General features: G+C 48.1%; 1 protein-coding gene across 1 annotated transcript in view; it reads left to right on the top strand.

The window, feature by feature from the left end:
* The window catches only part of LOC135216160 (histone acetyltransferase type B catalytic subunit-like), a 44842-nt gene that overhangs the window by 2290 nt on the left and 19512 nt on the right, over window positions 1-23040 (top strand). Inside the window, exons 2-3 of the mRNA XM_064251276.1 lie at window positions 1353-1427; window positions 1639-1714. Coding sequence (XP_064107346.1) covers window positions 1353-1427; window positions 1639-1714 — 151 coding nt within the window. The remainder of the gene's footprint in view (window positions 1-1352; window positions 1428-1638; window positions 1715-23040) is intronic.

The following is a 23040-nucleotide window of genomic DNA, read 5'->3' as shown; positions in this document are numbered from 1 at the left end:
TGTGTTATGTTTTTAGAAATTTTTAGGGAAAAAATGTACAGGTACCCATTGGTCTTGTGTGGTTTGACTAATTACCATAGATGAGGTTGTATATTGTTTAGGAGAGGCATTTATCAGTTGAAAAGATCGTATTACTTCCAGATGGATAGAATTTTACTTGTTCTGCAAAATGTTTTACCTGTGATATCTATTCTGTACTTCCTGTATGTAGGGTAATTCAAGAATACTATTGCAATAGAAGCAAATGTCAGCCCTCGAAATAGACCAGTGCCCACTAGTGGAGATGAATTGTCCCAATTTGTCAAGTCTTCCCCCCATGAAATGCACAGCCCTAGGTCACCATCTCGGGGAGAGATTTTACCTGACACGGGATAAAATTACATTTCATTGAGAGGGTGCATAGGCCTAATATCTCTTCATCTTTTTATCAGAGAAGAAGGGACAGCCATCTACAGGGAATGTTTAAATACCTACATCAAACATCTGTGAAATTGTAGATAATGTTGCTGAAACATGCAATTATTTGAAATACTCAAAAGTCGCTGTTTGGTTTTACAAGCCTTTTTGACATATACAGTATGTCCTTAATATAAGACTAACAAACATCCAAGAAGGGTTGGAGAAAGGAAAGCCAGCTGTTGACGTCGTTGTTTCTAACAGTATTCTGTTTAAATCTTACAACAAATTATGAGAACAAGTCATCGGAAATTTTACAGGGTCACAAAACAGTAATAATCACTTATTCTTAAATTTCTTACTCAACAATTATAAAGGCAAGTCACTCAAATTAAAGCAATACAATACAAATAATAATACGTAATGCAGTATTTCAATAAACCTAGATTATCTAATCAAATTCATAATTCAAATGACATTAAAGAAAATGTTGAAACAGCAAATTAAATGGCATACTCAACTAAATAAACAAGTAAAGCTTTTCATAAAGTTAATTCCAACACAGTATATATGAATAAAAAGTCTTTCAATGAAGATTGTAAGACCTAACATAAAAAGACCTTCACTCATAAATAGATCTTCAGTAAGTTTTAAATAATCTTAAAATTAGCTCAGGAGGATTGCCAAGGAAATCATGCCTTCACACGCACAAAGGGTCAAAATTGAAAATGTAGATTCCAAGTCCTGCATTTCATGCACCTTCTTACGTGGATTTTGTGAAATTCTCAAGTGTGCAGACTTCGTGCTACATTGAATATATGCTTCACGTATTAGTTGCAGGTGCTCTGGGAGATCTAGGGTTGAAGGAATTAAGTTCTTATGATTTTAGAATCAGTATCTATACTGTATAATGTTACATTATTTTTTTTAATTAAGTTTATTATTTTTCTCCTCAGGCATATCTGGTATTGCCAAGGATTCCTTGGAACACTTTGTAATAGACAGCAATGAAGCGCTGGAGTTTAAACTTGGTAAAGTATATATGTAACTTTTTATTTGCTTAAAAAAGCAGGAGCGGTTGAGTTTTATAGTTACACTTATTATATTAACTTGAAATTTCTGACACAGTATTAATCTTTATTATATGGATGTTAGTGTTGTAGGTTATTTACTATAAAAAGAGTAAAGTTTTATGAAAATGTTTTTGTTCTTTGTTACTTAACTATTTAATTTTCTTAACAGTACGGACAGAATCTGATTTAGAAAATGAAGAAACTACATTCAAGCCTGAGATGTCTCATCAAGTTTATGGAGACAGGTGAGAATTTTTTTATTTCTTATACATAAATTTGATTGATTTACTTTTCATTTTGATAAAATATCCAATACTATGCATAATAAATTTGATTGACATGCATGGACAGAAAGGGCCCCTGAAATTCTGCAAATCCCAATTTATGCCTGGTCCCCCCTCTCATTGTTTTCATTTAACTAGATCTGGGTCCTCCAGTTCTTCTGGTACCCAGAGGCGTCCAACTGACATCATCTTGTACCATTCTTAAAGGGATTGTGCAAATGACATGTCTGAGCCATCTCCATCTCCCTTTCAACATTATCTTACTTTCACGTGGAACTTGTAATTTCCCTTATGGCATCAGTCTAATAGTTCTGGCATCTGACCCCTAACAGTCATCTTAAAAGCTTTTATCTTTTAATCTGCAAAATCCTTTAGTATAGGTGTCGTAACATGATTTTTGTCAGTGTAGCATTACAGATACAATTTTAATATTATTTCCAAATCTTTTTTTTTTCCCAAATTCCAACTCAAAGAGACCTGTAGCGGATATCATTGTTCTTTAACATTTAAGTCTGTCTCAATAAGCCTTTCTCCAACAAGTGTTATTTCTTCCTTGTTTTGTATACTATGTCCTCATTACATACTTCTGTTTTTCTTAGATTGCCCTATATCTAGATGTATGTGCTGTATTTTGTTAAGCAGTCATTGTAAATTTCTGAAGTTTTGCTGAATATATCATCTGCATATTGTAAGTCGATCAAGTTTCTGTCATTAATATAAATCCTCTCCTACAACACTGACCACATTCCTCATTATGGAATCTTAAGAGAAAGAAAACAGCAAAGGTTTGGTAACACTCCTTCCTTTTGTAAATGTCTCCTGAAAAGACATTAAAAACACAGTAAGAATATTGTAGCTTTATGGCTGGCTAGTGAGCGCATGAACTTAGATCAGTACATCTCCAAATTATGAAGGTCTGCAGCTAACTGGGAGGTTGCCAAAACTGTAAAATCTCTTACTGTATTCACAAATAGCACTTTAATTAGTCCTTGTTAGCTATGTAATTATGCAAAATGTCTTATAAGAACTTTTTAACATCTCATCCAGGGAAGTGTTTGGGTGTGCCTATGTAAGTGGCATCACTGAATACTTATTGGGACTGAGTTTTTGGTTTTGAAGAAATTATTCAAATGTATTGTAGTGAAATGTATTTTGTTCATGAAACTTACCTGACAGATATATATATAGCTGTATTCTCTGAAGTCCGACAGAATTTCAAAATTCGCGGCACACGCAGTGGGCGGCCAGGTGGTAGTACCCATTCCCGCCGTGGGAGGCGGATATCAGGAACTATTCCCATTTTCTATTCATATTTGTTCCGATACGTAATACAAACCCTCGGTCCTTTAACAATAGGAAGTAGCTAGCGGCAGCTGGAACGGTCGTAAGCTTCGAACAAGGGGAGAACGGTAGTTAACTGCTTGTCCGATCGGGTAAACAAATCACTTTTGCTTTCGGCCGTGTGTGGGAAGGACGTGCTCGTCATCGCTCTGCCCGCTTTGTCGTTTGCTTTGAGTTTGAGTATTTGCCTCTCTTTCTGTATAAATCAGAGTGATTGTAAGTACTTTTGCATTTCTTTTGTTGATCATTGCAATGAGTGAAGAAGAAATGGAGATATCACCACGCCCCCCGGTCGCCCGTAGAGTGTGTCCCGGGCTGGAGGGGCGTAGATGTGGGGGATTTAGATCGTTTGTCGATGTAGATCCTCACGAGGTTTGTACTCGTTGTCGGGGGCGAGAGTGCTCCCGCAACGAGCCCTGTGTAATATGTATGAATTGGTCCGAGGCGCAGTGGGTGCTGTACGAGGGCAGGAAGAGACTTAGGCCGCCCAAGAAGTCATCGGAAAGTCCAGTGACTCCTTTGGTAACGGACACTTCGTCCTCTTTCCTGCCCCCCGGCCAGCCCCCATGTTTCGCGCCTTCCCCTGCGGGGGGGGTAGCGGAGTCCTTCTCCTCTCTCGATCCGTCGAGTGTGGATGAGGGCGCCCGCTACCCGGACGTCCAGTTGTACTCGGGGTCTTCCGTCCGCTCTGGGGGGGGTTCTTCTCCCCCCAGGCGTGAGGAAACCCCTCTAACTAACCCGACTGTTGCTTCCGCAGGTGTGCCATCAGCGAAGGACGACCTGGGACAGGTGTGGGAGTCGCTGGGACTGCAGGGAGTGCCGAGCATACAGGGGTTGATTCAGCGGTTGGCGGGGTCGGCAGTGGTCACTCATGGTGCGGTGACCACTACAACAACCACAATCTCGACACCAGCATATGAGATGCCACCGCATCTGGTGTATACACCACATATCATGTCGGTGACACCCACGGCTGCGATCCAAAAACCCATTCCTGCCGTGCCAAAGAGGACGGTGCCACCACCACCTGGATTCTTTGTTTTCATACATTCAACTTACCTGTCAGATATATACATAGCTATAGACTCCGTCGTTCCCGACAGAATTTCAAATTTCGCGGCACTCGCTACAGGTAGGTCAGGTGATCTACCGCCCTGCTCTGGGTGGCAGGACTAGGAACTATTCCCGTTTTCTAATCAGATTCTCTCTGTCGCCGGCTGTATCAACATTGTTGTTACTTCCTCCTGACTAGAATTCGTTTTTCGCAAAGCTTTTGATCATCTCTCGCTGATATTTGGTGACGTACTTGGATCGTTGTTTGGCATTCGCTATCGTGGACTGTTTTTTGGACTTGGTTTTTGGAATTTGTGAATATGTCTGATTCTAGTGTTAGTTTCAGAGTGTGTGTGAATGAGGGCTGTAAGGTGAGGATTCCGAAAGCTTCGGTAGATCCTCACACTATTTGTAGGGGGTGTAGAATGGTTGAATGTTCGATTGAGAATACGTGTAACGAGTGTGAGAAACTGAGTGCACAAGAGTGGAAGAATCTAACTTCTTACTTGAAGAAGTTAGAGAAAGATAGAGAGAGGAAGGCGGCTTATAAAACCCGCAGAATGTCTGCCTCTCATGATTTACTATCTAGCTCTGTAGCTTCTTCCTATGATGATCATGACCATTCTGTTTCAGCCCGTTCACAAATTGCTAATCCCTCTAGTTCTGCTTCGGAAATAGCAGAACTTAGAGCTTCCCTTCAGAAAATGCAGGAAAAAGTCGCAGCATTGGAAGGTAAGGAAAGTGAATGTGGTAGTGATATTAGTGTCCCCAGTGTAGTGGAGGGGGCGTCTGGTCGTCTCTGCGACGCTCCCAGGCCTAGACCTCTTCCAAGCTCCCTGGCCCGGAGGAGAAGGAAAGTCGAAAGCCGTACGGGGGTTGTGGAGAATCCCCAACGATCAGGCGTCCCTTCGGCAGAATCGATCGTATCGACTGCCAAGGACCGCTATAGGAAAAGCGTCCTTCGAGAGTGCTTTTCGTCGTCTAGTTCGCCTTCTCCGAGAAGAGGATGGAAGGAGTCGAATCTTTCCCGTCCTGTGAAGAGGAGTATGAAAGAGCATGAGCTCAATTCGAGTCCCGAGCGCTTCTCAGAAGGAGGAGCGCCTTCGGTAATAAAGAAGGCGAGAATACATTCAGACTCTGGGTCTGGAAGGGATCCTAGAGCGCCTTCCAGATCTCCCTCTCCTAATTCGGAAGATTCCTCAACCAAGAAAATTTTGAAGAATATGCAAGAGCAATTAGCCTTGTTAGTAGGAACTCGTTATAAGGAGCCTACTCGTAAGAAGGATGATAGGCTTCCTATTAAAAGATCTAAATACCTATCTCCTGTCGGGCGCGACGCATCCTTCAGGGGAGTTGTCGCACAGGCGGCCATCTCTGGGGGGGGCGGTGCGCTAGACAGGAGAGAAGTAAGAAAGGAAGCTACTCCTGTCAAGAGTAGGGCGCCAACCAGAAGCCAGGGCTCGAGTAGGCGCAACGAGCCAGTACAACATTCAAGATCTTCAATCAAGCGCCAAGAGTTAGCTGAAGAGGAAGATCCTGTTAGGAGTAGAGCGCTTGTGAGACGGAAAGCGCCTACCGGAATCAATACTCCTACTAAACATCAGACGCATGCTAAGGATCAGGAGTATTCGGAACGACGTGCTCCTACCAGACGCCAGGAGTCGTCGGGCCTAGATACTCCTCCCAGGCGCCAGGAGTATTCTGAACTAAATACTCCTCCCAGGCGCCAGGAGTATTCCGAAGCTTATACTCCTCACAGGCGCCAGGAGTACTCTGCACTTAATACTCCTCCCAGGCGCCAGGGAGTATTCCGAAGCTTATACTCCTCCCAGGCGCCAGGAGTATTCGGAACTTAATACTCCTACACGCGCCAGGAGTTATTCTGAACAAAATGCGCCTACTAAAAGCCAGGAGGTATTCGAGGCGCTCTGCGCCTTGCCAAGCGCCAGGAGTATTCCAAGCACGTTTACTCCTCCAGGCGCCAGGAGTATTCCGAAAATTATACTCCTCCCCAGGCGCCAGGAGTATTCGAACTTATACTCCTACCACGCGCCCCAGAGTATTCTGAACAAAATGCGCCTACCTAAAAGCCAGGGTAGTCTTCCCGAGGCGGCTCTCCGCGCCTGCAAAAGCGCCACTAAAAGGCCAGGAATCCAAGCACAATTACTCCCCCTCCCAGGCGAGATACTCCTGCTGTACACCAGGCGCATTCCTCGTATGAAGAGCCTGACACTCGTAAGAGAGTAAGAGAAGAGTCAGTAGAAAGAAGAGAGCCTTCTCCTTCCGAGCCTATCAACCCAGAAGATGCCTCGGAGGACGAAATGAAGGAAGGATCTTCTAATTATAAAGTTCTTTCGTCCCTTCTGTTGGAGGAATATGGAGACTCTTTGACGCCAGCTGCTCCCCCTTCTCCACGCTCTCAGTTTTCGAGCACGAAAACACACAAGTCTTCCTCTTTCCTTAAAATGAAGCCTGCTATTTCTATGAGGAGGGCTCTACAATCTCTTGACTCCTGGTTCAAGAAGAAGAAGGAGTTAGGAAGGACGGTCTTTTGTATGCCTCCCGCTAAACTTACAGGGAGGAGAGGAATTTGGTACGAAACGGGAGAGGATATGGGATTATCTCTGTCCGTTTCAGCTGAATCAGACTTCTTCGAGTTTGGTGGATTCGTCGAGAAGGCACGCCTTGAATGCAGCGAAGGTAACATGGGGGCTTTCGGAAACGGACCACCTCATCAAGGGACTTTTTCACACTTTAGAAGTTTTTAACTTCTTAGATTGGTCCCTTGGGGTTCTGGCCAAGAAATCTCAGGAAAAGGAACAACTCGACCCAGAAACCCTAAATTGCATCCTCGCCTGCATTGATAAGGCTGTTCAGGATGGATCGCTGAGGTATGCTCCCTATATGGTGCAGGAGTTTTTAAAGAAAAGGGCGGTGCACAGTGCTTTCCTCACGAAGGCCGTCTCTCCTTCGCAGAGAGCCGCCTTATTGTTTGCGCCTCTCTCTGAACACCTTTTTCCCTCGCAGTTGGTGAAGGACATCGCGCATTCTCTGACGGAAAAGGCCACCCAGGAATCTCCTTAGACAATCCTCAAGGAAGAATAGGCCTGTGGCTAGTGAGGAAAAGAAAGTGGCTCGCCCAGCTCAGAAACAGCTCTTTCGAGGAGGTCTTCCAACTAGACCGATCGCCAGAAGGAAGTCAACCGATAAGAGGGGCAGGTCTTCCTTCCGTCCCTTTAAGAAAGGGAAGTGAGAATTCTGTCCTCCAGACACCCGTAGGAGCCAGGCTACATTATTTTGCGAAAGCCTGGGAAGTACATAGGAGCCAACACTTGGACGATGTCGATTATCAAGAAGGGGTATCGCATCCCATTCAAGGACATTCCTCCCTTGACAACATCTCCGAGGGAATTGTCCGCCAGATACAGGGACCCTATTCTGAGGGATACTCTTCGTCAAATGGTGGAACAGATGTGGACAAAAGAGCAATAGAACTTGTGCTGGATTGCAACTCCCCGGGGGTGGGGTTTTACAATCGCTTGTTTCTTGTAACAAAAGCCTCGGGGGGATGGAGACCGGTACTGGACGTAAGTGCGCTGAACAAATTCGTCGAACAACAGAAGTTCAGCATGGAAACGTCTGCCTCAGTCCTTGCAGCACTGCGACAAGGGGATTGGATGGTGTCCCTAGACCTTCAGGACGCATACTCCACATCCCGATCCACCATTCGTCGAGGAAGTACCTTCGATTTATGTTCGAAGGAAGAAATTATCAGTTCAGGGCCCTGTGTTTCGGCCTGTCCACGGCTCCTCAAGTCTTCACAGACGTGATGAAAAATGTAGCAAGGCACTTACATTTGAAAGGGATAAATGTCTCCCTGTACCTGGACGACTGGCTCATCAGAGCCAGGTCTCAAAAGCAGTGTTTGGAGGACCTGTTAATAACACTGGAATTGACAAAGTCTTTGGGATTGATCGTGAACCTCGAGAAGTCTCAGATGATCCCCAGCCAGAACGTGGTTTATCTGGGGATTCAGATGGATTCTCGGGGTTTTCGAGTTTTCCATCTCAAGAGAGATTAAAGAAAGGCTGTGCCACAGAATCGAACTTTCTAGGGAAAGAGCGCACTTCAGCGAGGGAATGGCTGCGCCTTCTGGGAACCCTTTCCTCTTCGAACAGTTCTTTCTCCTAGGAAGATTACATCTTTCGACCGCTTCAGTTTCTTCCTAAGAAGAAGTTGGAGTTGGAAGACAGGAGTCAGCTCTCGACACGTTTCCAATCTCGGAAGAAATAAAACATCATTTGAAGTGGTGGTTGGTTCCATTAAGGGAAAACAAAGGAGTGTCCCTGCAAGTACGGAACCCAAGCCTGACATTGTTTTCAGACGCCTCGGAGGCGGGCTGGGGTGCAACATTGGGATCCAGAGAAGTGTCAGGCACCTGGTCGCAGAACAGGTGTCATGGCACATAAATTGCAAAGAGCTCTTAGCAATCACCTGGCGCTAAAGAGCTTCGAACACTTAGTCAGAGGCAAAGTCGTGCAGATAAATTCAGACAATACGACAGCTCTGGCTTATGTCAAGAAGCAAGGAGGGACGCACTCTTTGCTCTGTACGAGTTGGCAAGGGATCTACTGATTTGGGCGAACCAAAGGAAGGTAATTTCTCTAACAAGGTTTGTTCAAGGGGAGAGGAATGTGAGAGCGGACAGATTGAGCAGGAGATTCCAGGTCCTTCCCACAGAATGGACACTCCACTCAGAAGTCTGTCAGAGCCTTTGGCTCCATTTGGGGAAGCCTCAAATAGATCTTTTCGCCACATTCCTCTCCAAAAGGATAGATACATTTTGTGCCCTGGTGGAGGATCCCCGGGCTTATGCAACAGACGCCTTTCTCCTGGACTGGTCAGGAATAGACGTTTACGCTTTTGCCCCCGTTCAAGATACTGGGGGGGAAGTAGTCAGAAAATTCGTGGCATCCGAAGGAACCAAGATGACTCTGATCGCTCCGTATTGGCCAGCTCAAATTTGGTTCACAGAGGTGATGGAATGGACAGTGGACTTCCCCAGATCTCTTCCAAACAGAATAGATCTGCTCAAACAACCCACTTCGAGAGGTAGGGACCATCAAAATCTACCCGCTCTTGCTCTGACTGCCTTTCGACTATCGAAAGACTTGTCAGAGCGAGAGGGTTTTCTCGCCAGGCAGCAAACGCAATTGCTAGAGCCCACAGATCATCTACTAGGCGAGTGTACCAATCGAAGTGGGAAGTTTTCAGAAACTGGTGTAGGTCGAAGAAGCTGTCCTCTTCCAGTACCTCTGTGACCGAAATTGCAGATTTCCTTCTGTTTCTTAGACAAAAGTCGCATCTCTCGGTACCAACTATTAAGGGGTACAGGAGTATGCTTTCAGCAGTCTTTAGAAACAGAGGATTAGATCTAACGAATGATAAGGATTTGCACGACCTCATTCGTTCATTCGAAACACTAAATCACTTGAACCTAAGGTTCCAAGCTGGACTTAGATGTGGTTCTTAAATTTCTTTCATCAGATGAATTCGAACCACTTCACACTGCTTCGTTCGTAATATCACTAGAAAGTGTTTGTTTCTGATGTCTCTTGCAACGGCAAAAAGAATCAGTGAGTTGCACGCCCTTGAATCAAGAGTTGGCTTCAAAGGAGACTCTGCAATTTGTTCATTTCAGTCCCTTTTTCTGGCCAAAATGAAAACCCTTCGAATCCCTGGCCCAGGAGCTTCGATAAGTGAAAGGACTTTCTAGTTTGGTGGGCAGAGAGGCAGAAAGATCCCTTTGCCAGTTAGAGCTCTAAAATTTTACCTGGACAGGAAGAAGCAGTTGGGGGGTTCGCATAAAGGTCTTGGTGCTCAGTGAAAGACCCCAAGAGAGCAATGTCCAAGAACGCATTAGCCTTCGTTAGTTAAGTGTTATCACAGAAGCTCATAAGAATTGTCCAGATGATTCTTTTAATCTTTTAAGAGTGGGAGCCCACGAAGTTAGAGCAATCGCAACCTCGGTGGCGTTCCAAAGAAATATGTCACTAAAGAACATTTTGGACACAACTTATTGGAGATGCAACTCTGTGTTTGCATCCCATTATTTAAAAGACGTGCGAGTTACGTATGATAAATGTTTTTCGTTAGGTCCGTTTGTGTCAGCACAGACGGTTCTGGGTAAAGGAGAAAGCACCAATCCTTAAATTATGTACGTAACCCTCTTGTCGGATGTGTTCTCGGGTTTTCGGTGTATGGGAGTGTCAGTAGTCGCACAGGCGGCCTTCACTTCTCTTCATTTGAAAATCGAGTGACATCTGACTATTAGAGGGGTACAAAAATTTTGTTATTTTTGTATGTATGAGTTTCGAGTTTGTGGTTGTTTGCTAAGAGTTTGGGGATAACTCTAGGCAATTTTAGAACTAACACGGGTTAGGATCGGGTGATCGGGATTGGTTGTGTGCTCCTTAAATTAGTGCGTGTTGTCATATAAGCGGATGTGCTCCCATTGACAAACGCCAGTTAGGATTCTGTCGAGTAAGTGGAAGAGACCCCATCGACAGATCCACAAGAACTCTTGGCCACAGATCACTATCTCGCTAAGGCTCTTGAGATGAAGCAGACTCCTGGGCAGTAGCCACGAAGTCTTCCATCTAAAAAGGTAGGAACTAAGGTTTATTGATACCTACAACATATGTTGTTTACCTGTCTAGTCAGTTGGTTAGCTGTCTCTTGCCCTCCACCAAAGGGTGTCAATCAGCTATGTATATATCTGACAGGTAAGTTGAATGTATGAAAATGACATTGTTATGATACAATAAAGTTTCATACATACTTACCTGGCAGATATATACAATTGAAGACCCACCCAGCCTCCCCGCAGGAGACAGGTGGAAGAGAGAATCTGATTAGAAAACGGGAATAGTTCCTAGTCCTGCCACCCAGAGCAGGGCGGTAGATCACCTGACCTACCTGTAGCGAGTGCCGCGAAATTTGAAATTCTGTCGGGAACGACGGAGTCTATAGCTATGTATATATCTGCCAGGTAAGTATGTATGAAACTTTATTGTATCATAACAATGTCATTTTGCCGACCCCGGACTTCCGCTGCCCAAAGAGTACCCCCCTGGACCTGCCGCCAGTGCCGAGGATGACGGTAGCTGCCGACAGGACGCCTGGCTCTCCTGTGGTACCTGCCGTGCCTGCCGTACCTGTTGCTGTCCCAGCCGCTCATTCCTTTTCAGATCAGGGGCCTGCTGCTCATTCACTTTCAGATGTTCCTGCCGTTCCTGCTGTTCCCGGACCTGTTCCTGTTGTTCCTGCTGTTGGTGGTGCTGTCACAGTCTCAGGTCTTTCCGGACAGGTGCAGTCGGGCCCTGTTGCTTCGGCAACTGCCCCGGCTCCCTCCTGGATGGAAGACCTGACGTCTGTCCTGCGGAGCCTGGCGAAGAAGAAGAGGAAGAGGAAGAAGGTGTCGTCGTCGTCTTCGTCGTCTTCTTCGTCGTCTGCTGCCTCTCCTTCCCCTTCGACTTCTAAGGCTAAACGCGAAGAAGAAGAAGGTTGCCTCCTCCCCCCCTAAGAAGACTCCTTCGGGATCTTCTAAGGGCCCGGCTCGCTCAGGCGAGCTGGGGAGCTCTTCTGCTGGTCCTCCTGTTCCTTCGGGAACGGGGGCCCGTCGCTTCTTCTGCAAAGAAGAAGTCGACGGGGACCAGAGGTGCACCAGCCTCAGCTGGTGCGTCCTCACCTGGTGCTAGCGGGTTCTGCCGCTAACCAGGTTCCGTCTCGGCCAGCTTCTCGTTCGCGAGAAGCACCGAGTGGACGCTCTTCCAAAGAAGACCGTCCAGCCAAAGTTTTGACGCCCGAGCTCGCTCGCCGTCAAGACAGCGGCGCGGAGCAGAAGACTGGCGAGAGTCGTGCACACGACTCTCGCCAGGCCAGTGGACGCTCTCGCAGCGATCAACTGGCTGCTCGGGCTGACGTGACGGTCGCTGACCGGCCACGGGGTTGAGGCGAGGAAGGAGTCCCCACGGCCGCCGGTACCAGCCACGGCTGGTACCAGCGGCTTGACGCGCCGAGAGGACGCTGGCCGGTCTCGACGCGACAGAGAGCCTAGCAGGTCACCGTCCGCCGCTCCCGATGGGACCGGGCGGAGACGGTGACAGCGGCAGCTCGCCTGACGCTAGAGATCGGTCTCGACGTTCTCAGCCGAGCCAATCGCCCCAGGCGAGCGGCAAGGCAGGCCTGCTGCTCGTACCGTCACCGCGGGTTGACGATCAGCAGCAGCCCTCCACGCACGCTGGTCTGCCAGCGATGCGAGGGGGGGAGCGTCAGGTTCTGCCTCCTCCCGTACCTTCAAACCTCCTCGGGCTATACCGGGAGGAGCGAGGTACAGAGGAGCGATCCACGAGAGGTGCGCCCGCTCGTGACCAGCTATGACGCCGTACGGCTCAGGCACGGTTTTAGGACCGACCAGAACGTACGCGCAAGTAGTTAGGAGGCGACCGTCAGGGGTCTGTCGCTGTTCTTCCTCTGAAGGAGGAGTATCGCGGGATATGCTCTTGCTGGAGGACTGGACCGGTCCTACTCCACAGACGCTGTAACTCCCGAGATACAGAGGAACTTTGCGGAGGTCATTAAGCTGATGCGTCTTGCATAATGACCTCGCGGAAGGATCGCCGCTACCACCGGCAGAGCCCACGTCCCGGCTCGAATCATTTTGGGGTCCCAAAGTCCCGAGGGAACCAAAATGATGGTGGGGTTACCGCGATCTGAGCTTGCAGACTCGGTCCTGGATCAGGTGGAGAATCTCGTCTTCAGGACGGGAGGACTCGCTAAAGTCCGGACGGTCTTCTAAGCTGCTTCCTCCTCCTCTACAGCGGCAGAGGCGATTCTACGTGCCTTCGGAAGACCCGATACTGCCGAAACAGGTTAACCCGGAGTTAGCGAGGCTGACTCCAGGTGTGTCCCTGCAGCAGCTCCTGTCGGAGAACCTATGGTTCTCGCAGCAGGAGGCACTTGCCCTGGAATCTACCGCTATGGCAGCATTCCAGGCAGTTTCCTGGTTGGGGATTTGTGGTCCCTCACAATATCCAAAGTAGCGGCCGGCTCTGGGAGCTCTGCTCTCGAAGACGACGCTTCTTTTAGGAGACTGTGCCAGTCTGGAGGAAGAGCAATCTCTTACCTCGCCCATCAGACTGCTAACCTGTGGGCCAACTTGGTTCTTCGACGTAGGGACGCAGTCCTTACCCGAGTGACCAAGGGGGCCGGGCGTGAGGCGGCACTCGGGCTTCGAAATGGACCTCTTAGGAGTTCCCCAGCTCTCTTCCCTGGAGAGATGGTGGACGCTGCGGTGGAAAAGGCGGCGCACTGACGAGAGTGACCGCTTAGTTCACAGGCAGTCTCGAAGGTTACTGGGGCAATCTCGAGCGACTGCGGCCAAACCAAAGAGCTTGGCTAGCGCTTCCACGGCGGCGAAGACGGTTGCACCGTCCAAACCCCGTGTGAAGACTCCTGTAGTTTCAACTTCTGCTAGAGGAGGCCGCAACCAGCCCTCCTCCCAGCCCTCCTTTCCCCGAGGGGTGCTGGAAAGAAGTCGAAACGAGGTGGGAAACGCTAGGGACGGCGTTCCCCCTCACCTGCTGCCGGAAGTGGGGGGTGCCTGGCGAGCCATTGGGCGACTTGGCAGCGCTACGGCGCCGAGAACTGGATAGTAGACGTCCTTCGGGAGGGATATCTACTACCCTTCGAGTCTCGGCCCCCCTCATCTCCAATCCGGTCCACCTACAGACCTATGTCCGGGGATCAGCAAAGGACAACGCTCTTCGACAGGAGATCAAGACCATGCTGGCGAAACGAGCTGTAGAAATCGTGGAGGACCAGTCACCGGGCTTTTCTACAGCCGCCTCTTCCTAGTGGAGAAGGCATCGGGGGGCTGGCGTCCGTGATAGACCTCTCTCCCCTGAACCGCTTCGTTCGCACGACGCGGTTCACGATGGAGTCGGCACGCTCGGTGCTCGACTCGATCAGGGGGAGGAACGATTTCATGCTTTCAGTGGACTGAAGGACGCGTATTTTCAAATACCCATCCATCAGTCCTCCAGAAAGTACCTCCGCTTCATCTTCGACGGGACGGTGTACCAATTCAGGGCACTTTGTTTCGGTCTCTCAACCGCCCCACAGGTGTTCACGCGAGTGTTCACTCTGGTGTCGGCTTGGGCCCATTCGAACGGGATACGTCTTCTGAGGTATCTCGACGATTGGCTAGTCCTGGCGAGCTCCCGCTCGCAGTTGCTACAGGACAGAGATCGACTCCTCAAGTTTTGTCGCGATCTGGGGATCGTGATAAACTACGAGAAGTCCGATCTCGAACCAAGCAGAAGATGAAGTACCTGGGTATGCTGATAGACACGGTAGCAGGGCAAGTCTTTCCCGCAGACTTGCGTATCAGCAAATTCAGGGAGGCAGCCGGCCGGTTCCTGTCTCGGCAGGAACAGGCAGCACAGCAATGGCAAGTCGTGATCGGCCATCTGTCGTCACTCGAGAAGTTTATCCCTCACGGGCGTCTTCACCTGCGGTCTCTCCAGTGGAGGCTAAGGGAGAGTTGGTCTCAGGCAAGGATCCTCCTTACTTTCCCGTGGCTATCACGGACAAGGTGAGCAGGACCTAGCCTGGTGGCTCGACGACAAGAACCTTCTTAAGAGGAGTGCCCAATACGCACTCCCCCCCCGGAGATGCTTCTGTTCTCAGACGCATCGACCGAGGGATGGGGCGCACACCTGGAGGAGTTGCTGACTGCAGGTGTGTGGGACCATCACGAAAAGCACCTTCACATCAATGTCCTGGAACTCAAGGCGGCGTTCTACGCTCTCCAAGAGTTTCAGGACCGCTTGGTGGGACACTCAGTGGTGTTGATGTGCGACAACACCACAGTAGTGGCATATGTCAACAAGCAGGGGGGGCTAGTGTCTCTTCCGCTCCATCAGTTGACGGTGCAGGTGCACGAGTGGGCCACGGCTCTCGATAGAGCTGTCAGCACGCTACATTCCAGGCAAGAGGAATGTAGTAGCAGACAAGCTCAGCCGTCGGGATCAGGTGATAGGGGGGACCGAATGGTCTCTACACCAAGACGTGGCGGAAAGCTCTTCAACCTGTGGGGGCGACCGGTCGTAGACCTGTTCGCCACCCGGCACAACAGAAAACTTCAGGTTTTCTTCTCAGCTGTGCCGGACCCATGGGCAGCTGCAGAGGACGCTCTCCAACACCCCTGGGACAACCTCTTCGCTTACGCCTTTCCTCCCTTCTGTCTGATTCGGAAAGTGATCAGTCGAGCTGCTGGTCACTCCCAATCTCAGAATGATCCTGGTGGCTCCCAAACGGCCGCAGCCGTTTTGGTATCCGGACCCTGCTGGCTCTTCTTGCGGACGCACCGAGAGAGCTACCCACTTGGCACAACCTTCTAGCCCAGCCACACGTAGAACGGTACCACCAAGCAGTCCAGTCCCTTCAACTTCACGGCTGGCTGTTATCCACCATCTCTTGCGAACGAGAGGCTTTTCTCGTAGCGCAGCAACAGAGATGGCTGGACACGTCCGACAGTCCTCTGCAGCTGTGTACCAGGGGAAGTGGGCCGTCTTCTGTGGTTGGTGTCGTAGACAGGGTTTGTCTCCTCTCAGAGCCACTCTTCAGCAGGTAGCGGATTTCCTCGTGTTTCTTCTTCGCCGAGAGAAGCTCCTCTCAGTACCCACAGTTAAGGATATAGAGACCGCCCTGGCTCTCGTCCTAAAAACTGAGGGGACTGGACATCTCGAATTCGTCGAGATCTCCTTGCTAATGAGGAGCTTCGAAAGGTCTTGCCCACCCAGGGAACTCAGGCCCCTGCGTGGGATGTGACTCTCGTACTTAGGAGTTTGACTCGAAGACCCTTCGAGCCACTCCGAGAGTCGTCAGACAGGGATCTGACTCTCAAGACCACCCTCTTCTTGCTGGCCCTGGCATCGGCGAAGAGAGTAGGGGAACTACATGGCCTTTCTTATGATGTTAAACATCCAGAGGCTGGGGATCTGTGACGCTCGATTTCGTCCCGAACTTCGTAGCTAAGACTCAGAATCCGTCGATCCCTGACGACAGGTTCGAGTCTTTCACGATCCCCTCCCTTCTGGACTTCACCGATAACGATGCGGAGATGAGATGCTGCTTTGTCCTGTGGGAGGGCGCTACGGCGCTATCTGAAGAGAACTCGACATCTCAGGCCTGAGTGTCGACGCCTCTTCGTTTTAGCACTGGGGTTACCAAGAAGAAGTCTCCAAGAAACACGCTTTCTTTCTGGCTGCGTGAGGTGATCAGGAGAGCGTACGAGGCTGATGGTAGCGACGACATCCGTACGCTCCGACCGAGAGCCCACGAAGTCAGAGGTATCGGACCCTCCTTAGCGTTCCGTAAGAACTTCTCCGTGGCGCAGGTCCTGAAGGCAGGTGTCTGGGCCAACCAGACCACCTTCACGTCCCTTCTACCTTCGGGATATTGCCCACAAGTCCTTGGATACTTTTTTTCCTTGGGACCTGTGGTGGCTGCTCAACACGTGTGTGTAAGCTTACCCAGCACCCGAGCAGGCAGAACAGCATCGATTCCTGGTATGACTGGGAGAATGAATGTGCGAATGAGAGAGTGACTGGCTTTCTCTTCACCATCTTTCTCTACCTCTACCTGTGGGCAGAGGGATACGGTCGTTACCTTGCTGGAAGGGAGTCAGATGCAGGTAAGCTATTCAACAGAGCTCCATCCTATCTCTTTAACTAGAGATAGGAGTGTATATCCACCACTTTCTCCAACAAGGGGGAGAAAGTGGATGCATACATGAGACAAACCCATTACTTTCCATTTGCTCATGTAAAGGAAAAAGTTCTTACAATGCTGGTACAAAGAGATACGCTTGCCTCTCTCTTAGTACTCGGCCCAGAGGTCTGACCATTGATCCTGCGGTGCACACCCCGATCAATCGGACATGAGGCTTGGATCCCTCCTCGCTCTTACGACCAGGGAGGCATTCCAGGGATGGGACGAACACAGTCTGTTCATCAAAAGACTCAGATTCCTCCCACCAAGAAGTGAGTCTTCCTATTGTTAAAGGACCGAGGGTTTGTATTACGTATCGGAACAAATGACAATTTGTCGAAAATTGCATTTTTCCTAACTATACAAACCTGAGGTCCTTTACATATAGTCCCTCCTCATGCCACCCCTCACTCTGCGTATTTTGCATGGGCCAAAAGCAAAAGTGATTTGTTTACCTCCGACGATCGGACAAGCAGTTTAACTACCGTTCTCCCCTTGTTCGAAGCTTACGACCGTTCCACCAGCTGCGCTAGCTACTTCCTATTGTTAAAGGACCTCAGGTTTGTATAGTTAGGAAAAATGCAATTTTCGACAAATTGTCATTTTTTCTGTCGCCGGTCGGTAAACAACTGTTTACAGACCTCCGCCTAGGATTTTGAAACTTCATTAGCCGCTTAAGTATCCTAATTATTCTTTCGATTATTAACTTGGATTTGTGGCTAGGCATACGCTATCATAAATTTTTTCATTGCATTTCATGTCTGAAGTTAGTTAGCCTAGTTTCAGACTTTGTTGTCTGCATGGGGCAAGGTGAGGCTACCGGAACTTTCGGTAGACACTCGCTTAGTATATATGACGTTTACATGTTTTCTTTGCGTAAGATTCACTGTAATTAGTGTAATGTGACTGATTACGGAAGAAGTAGGTATTCATGTACGCATTTAGAGCGTGTTAGAATCAGGAGTTTTCCTCCATAGTAAACAGAAGTTAGAAATAATGAACCTTCTAACCTCCGGTAGTTTTTATTTTGCCTAACCCTGTGGTATGGCTTACGGGCCTAGAAGAAGTGTCTGCTAGAGGATTACATCAAGTAATCTTGGACTAAAGTGCTCGCTCTCCAATCAGTGTTGTGAAGTGTAGTGCCCCTTGTGTTGTGGAGGGGGCGTCAGATCGGCCCCATAATGCCTCTAGGCCTGGACCTCTGTCGGACTCCCAGGACTCAGGGAGTGGGCATGTCGAAAGCCGCAAGAGGGTTACGGGGGCTCCCCACCGATCTGGCGTCCCTTCGGCAGGACCTGTTGACGCTTTCCAGGCTGCTAAAGATCGTGCACGTACACGAATCTTGAAGGATTGCTTCTCGTCCTCCGAGGCGTCCTCCCCGCGCAAGGGGTTGGAGCTCTCGGAAGATCGCGCCCTCTAAGAAGCTTTAGAGAAGGGGACGCTTCATGTCCTCTCTCTCGTCAGGAGGGAACGTCAGATCGGCCCCATAACGCCTCTAGGCCTAGACCTCTGTCGGACTCCCAGGAAACCAGGGAGAGGGCATGTCAAAAGCCGAAGGAGGGTTACGGGTTTTTCATGGCTGATCTGGCTTCCTTTCGGCAGGTCCTGTTGTCGCTTCCCAGGCTGCCGAAGATCGAGCACGTGCACGAATCTTGAAGGATTGCTTCTCGTCCTCCGAGGCGTCCTCCCCACACAGGGGTTGGAGCTCTCGGAAGGACTCGCGCCCCCTAAAGAAGCGTTAGAGAAGAGGACGCTTCACGTCCTCTCTCTCGTCACGAGAGGATGAAAGAGTCCTATGCCCTCTCAGGGCTCTCGAATTTTATTTACATAAACGAAGGAAGTAAGAGCTCCTTCCGGGTAATTTATGGTGCTCAGGAAAGAGACCACATTACCCTTTTCGAAGAATGCACTGGCTCTTTTCCTAAGGGACATATTAAGGAGGCTCATTCATCTTGCCAGAAGAGTGATTTGAGCCTCCTGCGAGTGAACGCTCATGAAGTTAGAGCTGTTTCAACCTCGCTAGCATTCCAAAAGAATTGGTAATCAAGGACATTCTTGATTCCACCTTTTGGAGGAGCAACTCAGTATTCGCTCTCTCCTCACTGGCGCTCCGTTATACGTTATGTAACGTTCGCTTTACTTCGAAAAAGCAAGCTGATAAGTTTGACGGCCGGCAAGCTGCTTTGCACAGTCAAACAACTTATGTCTCTGGTTCGGCATAAGAAGGGGAATTTAGACGTGAGGAAGCTTTTGGAGGTGCTCGACGTCCTATAAGTAGAGACATTCTCCAGGACGCTCGGCAAGCACCTGAGTGGCGTTTCTGGAGATGTTCTTTTGCATTACTAAGACGCAAGTTGTCGCACAGGCGGCCACTGTCTTTGTAAGAAGGTATGAAGGTCTTTAAGGCCCGTCTTGAAGACGAAAGCCATACGTCTTCCTTTTGTGTTCACACACTTCAGGAGCAGCGTGCGGTTCTCCATGGAGACTCGCATGAGGACGTCCCTTGAAAATATTCAACGTCATACGCAAAATGCGGTTCGTCATAACATTGAGATGTTGGCAAGGTCGCTCGCCAGGACGCCTCTTGGCGGGCTTTGCATGCATCAGGGCGCTCAACGAGATCCTCTCTGAAACGTCGTTCAGAAGACTTGGTGTTCTCTGCTCAGACACGCTCGCAGCTAAGCAGGACGTTTTTTGAGGACGCTCAGCAGGACGCTCGGCAGGACGCTTATGAGGACGCTTTTGTGGACATTCGCCAGGACGCTTCGGTGGAAGCTCGGCAGGACGCTTTGTGAGAGAAAAGACTTGTAGAAGGCGTCTTATTTGCTGTTCAGGACGTTTCTTAGGACGCTTGACGCTTTCTAAACGCTCGTCAAGAGGAGGTTTTTTCAGGACTCTCCACAGGACATTCCTTTACAGAAATTTTTAAAAAAGGATTCGGAGTTAGCGGAGAGACATACCCGAATTTTTTTCTTCGATCCCTCTTTCCTCTTCATCGATTTCTCTGAGAATCGGGAAGATTATATACTCGGATTCCTGGGTGACTTTCAGTCATGTTAAAGGGTTTTCCCCTATTAGCAAAGTGCTAATAATTTTGTCAAGTAAGGACGTTTTCCCCATTGTCAAGATACTAAACGTTTTGTCATTTAAGTGGGGGACCCCTCATAAATGGGGTAGTTCTCATTGACATAAATTTTAACGTTTTTATCGTTTAAGCGGATAAACTCATTAACAAATTTCGGAAGAGCTCTCATTCATTTTCAGAGGCTCATCCGGGGAGAAAAAAAATACTTGTAGACTAGATCCAGGAAGTCTTATGTCCAATATCATAAGAACATTGAACGGTCCTTTTCGATCCTCGGTTCTCTCTTGATGATCTCTATTCGAATATTACTCCCTTTTCTTGGCAAAGAGTCTTGGCAAAGAGTCAAGGAGTTCTTTTAAAAGTCCTCATTCATTAGAACGTGGACAGTCGTTTTCCTTTCTTTCTCTCTTCCTCGTCGAGGAAAGATGTAGTAGAGAATTCGATGTTCAAATTACTACAATACTTACGTAGTTTATCTTTGCGTCATTTTGCTAACGCATGGGTCAAGTCATATACGCATATCGTATTTACCTCTGCGGATAGAAGCCGAAAGAACGGTTGTTCTAATGTATTTATTTGACACTCCCTTCAACCTTCCAAGAGTTTTCGGAGTAAGAACATCTCTTCAGGTATTGTTACGACAACACCAACTCAGCTTCTGTTTTTAGCGAATTCTGTTTCGTTTAAATAGGCCTGCTTGAGAGTTTCCTTTTGCTCGATAATATCATACCTATTCCTTCGTAAAGGGAGTAGCTGGCAACTCAGGCAGATAGTATTCTGTTCACCATTGAAGCTTTCCTTCGAGGAAGACTTCTCCTTCACTCTCTTTGATAGAGATCGAAGGTGGTCGATCTCCAATCCTTATTTTGTTTTCTTGAAGGAAAGAATTTAGGATGGAGATCGTTGTTCAGAATCCTATAAATATACTACGTATATTAACCTCGCGACATGATTCTACTAAGCAGTTGAATTGTCCGAGGGGTAGGCGCATATCCTAGTTATTCTACGGATTGCGACTTAGACGAGAAGTATTCTAATTGAACTGCAACTCTGGGTTGCTGCAACCCTCCAGGAGTTTGTTTCAATTTTATATACTTATGGTTTTGTCACGACAACACCATTTCAACTTTTATATTTACCGAAATTCGTTTCGCCTAAATATAATTGCTCGAGCATATCTTTTATGCTCGGTGGTTCTAGCCGAACGCATTCTTTGTGGAATATGGATTAAACCTGGCAACTCAGGATGACGAGTCTAGTGGGAGCTCAAGACTCAGCTACTGCGTATTGAAACTGCCTGATAGCAGCTCAGTATCAGCTGGGCCTCCGATATGCACGGTTGGTTATGTCTCTCTCTCCCCTGCTTTGATTGACTACCGAACCGTATCTCTGCCCAACAATCATGGACTTAGGTCTCTGATTAACGGGGTTTCTCGCATTTATGAAGGACCATCTACTGCTGTGACGATAGATTCCATCGCCTTCGATATTGGGAGAATTTTCAACAGAGATATCTCTTGGACTCTTTCATCTTTCTGTTTACCGCACGGTAACAGAAGTCTGTACAAGTCTCCCGCTGCATCGCACTGCGATAATGCGAATGATTTTGCAGACATCTGAGTTTGTCTTTAAATATCTCATATTCGTAGGTGTACAATTGTTCATTGTTCAACCCGAATTAACAGATATGTCAAAAGACATCGCCTACTCTCCGACCTGACAGCTCTACTTCCAAATGTTCAGCCCATGAGAAGCAGTTCTTCAGGCAGCTTTCCCCTGTGTTTTCATTACTGAAGAACGCCCCGCTTTCATTGCAACTACGACTTCTCACCGGACAGCAATGAAATAGCGGTTAGCGTTTTCAGTCATTTGTAGGCACAGGTTCAGAATCTTGAGGTTGCATTCAATATCTACCTTCGTCTTCAACGGTACAGAGCGATAAGATCTTCAAGAGTAATGGCAGCCTCTTGGCCAAGGCAAAGCAGTGCTGCCTATTTTCAGTGTTCAATCGGAGGAGGCCGTTTCTGGAGATAGTGAAGGGAAATGACTGTTCCTCCACCTCGACCTCTGTGAATTTCCTTATGGTTCTATCTTTCCGTCTGAAGTATGAGATAAGCTAGAAGTCCTAACTATTGTAGAATATGCAAATATGTTGTTGACGGCCTCTAGGCTCAGAGATTCGGTTCTGTCAAACAACAAAGCTTCACGATCTTTGAGGTCTGTGGAGATCTTAAAATTCTCTGGATCAAAGGTTCCGGCATGGAACTTAGACGTAGTCTGAGTTTCTGATGCCAAAAGCATTTCGAACCTATCCTTTCTGCGAACTTAATACACGTGACCAGAAAGGCTAATATTCTAACCGCTCTAGCCACGGCAAAGAGGGTTAGTGAGTTTTAGCCATCAATCAGAGGTTTTGGCTTTAAAGGACATAATGCGGTCTGTCCTCTAAGCATTCCGTTCTTGATAAGAACGAAAACCTGTCTAACCCTTGACCCGAAGGCTTGGAGACCAAGGGTATGGCACAAATTATTGGGCAAGGGCATTAGAGTCTGTGCCCTGTAGGGTCTCTCAAGTTTTATCTTGATAAAACTATAGAAAGTCAAGGTCAACGGACAATCTGCGGTGTTCCGTAAAAAGACCAGACTGGTCATGTCCAAGAACACCCTCGGCATTATAGCCAAGGAGTTCTTTTAAGAGGTCTCATTCATTATGTTGCATAAAGATTTGAGATTTTTTCTTAATATGAATGCTCAAGAGGTGAGGACGCGGCCTCGGAAGCATTTCAACAGAGCATGACACTCAGTAACATCCTGAGTGCCACGCTTTAGCGAAGCAACTCTGTGTTCGCTTCACACTCCCGACAATCTGCGGTGTTCCGTAAAAAGACCAGACTGGTTCATGTCCAAGAACACCCTGGCATTATAGCCAAGGAGTTCTTTAACGAGGTCTATTCATTATGTTTGCATAAAGA

The sequence above is a fragment of the Macrobrachium nipponense genome, chromosome 6 (assembly GCF_015104395.2).
Source record: "Macrobrachium nipponense isolate FS-2020 chromosome 6, ASM1510439v2, whole genome shotgun sequence".
NCBI lineage: Eukaryota > Metazoa > Arthropoda > Malacostraca > Decapoda > Palaemonidae > Macrobrachium > Macrobrachium nipponense.
Note: the sequence above shows the minus strand (reverse complement) of the source record. Positions and strands in the feature narration are given on the sequence as shown.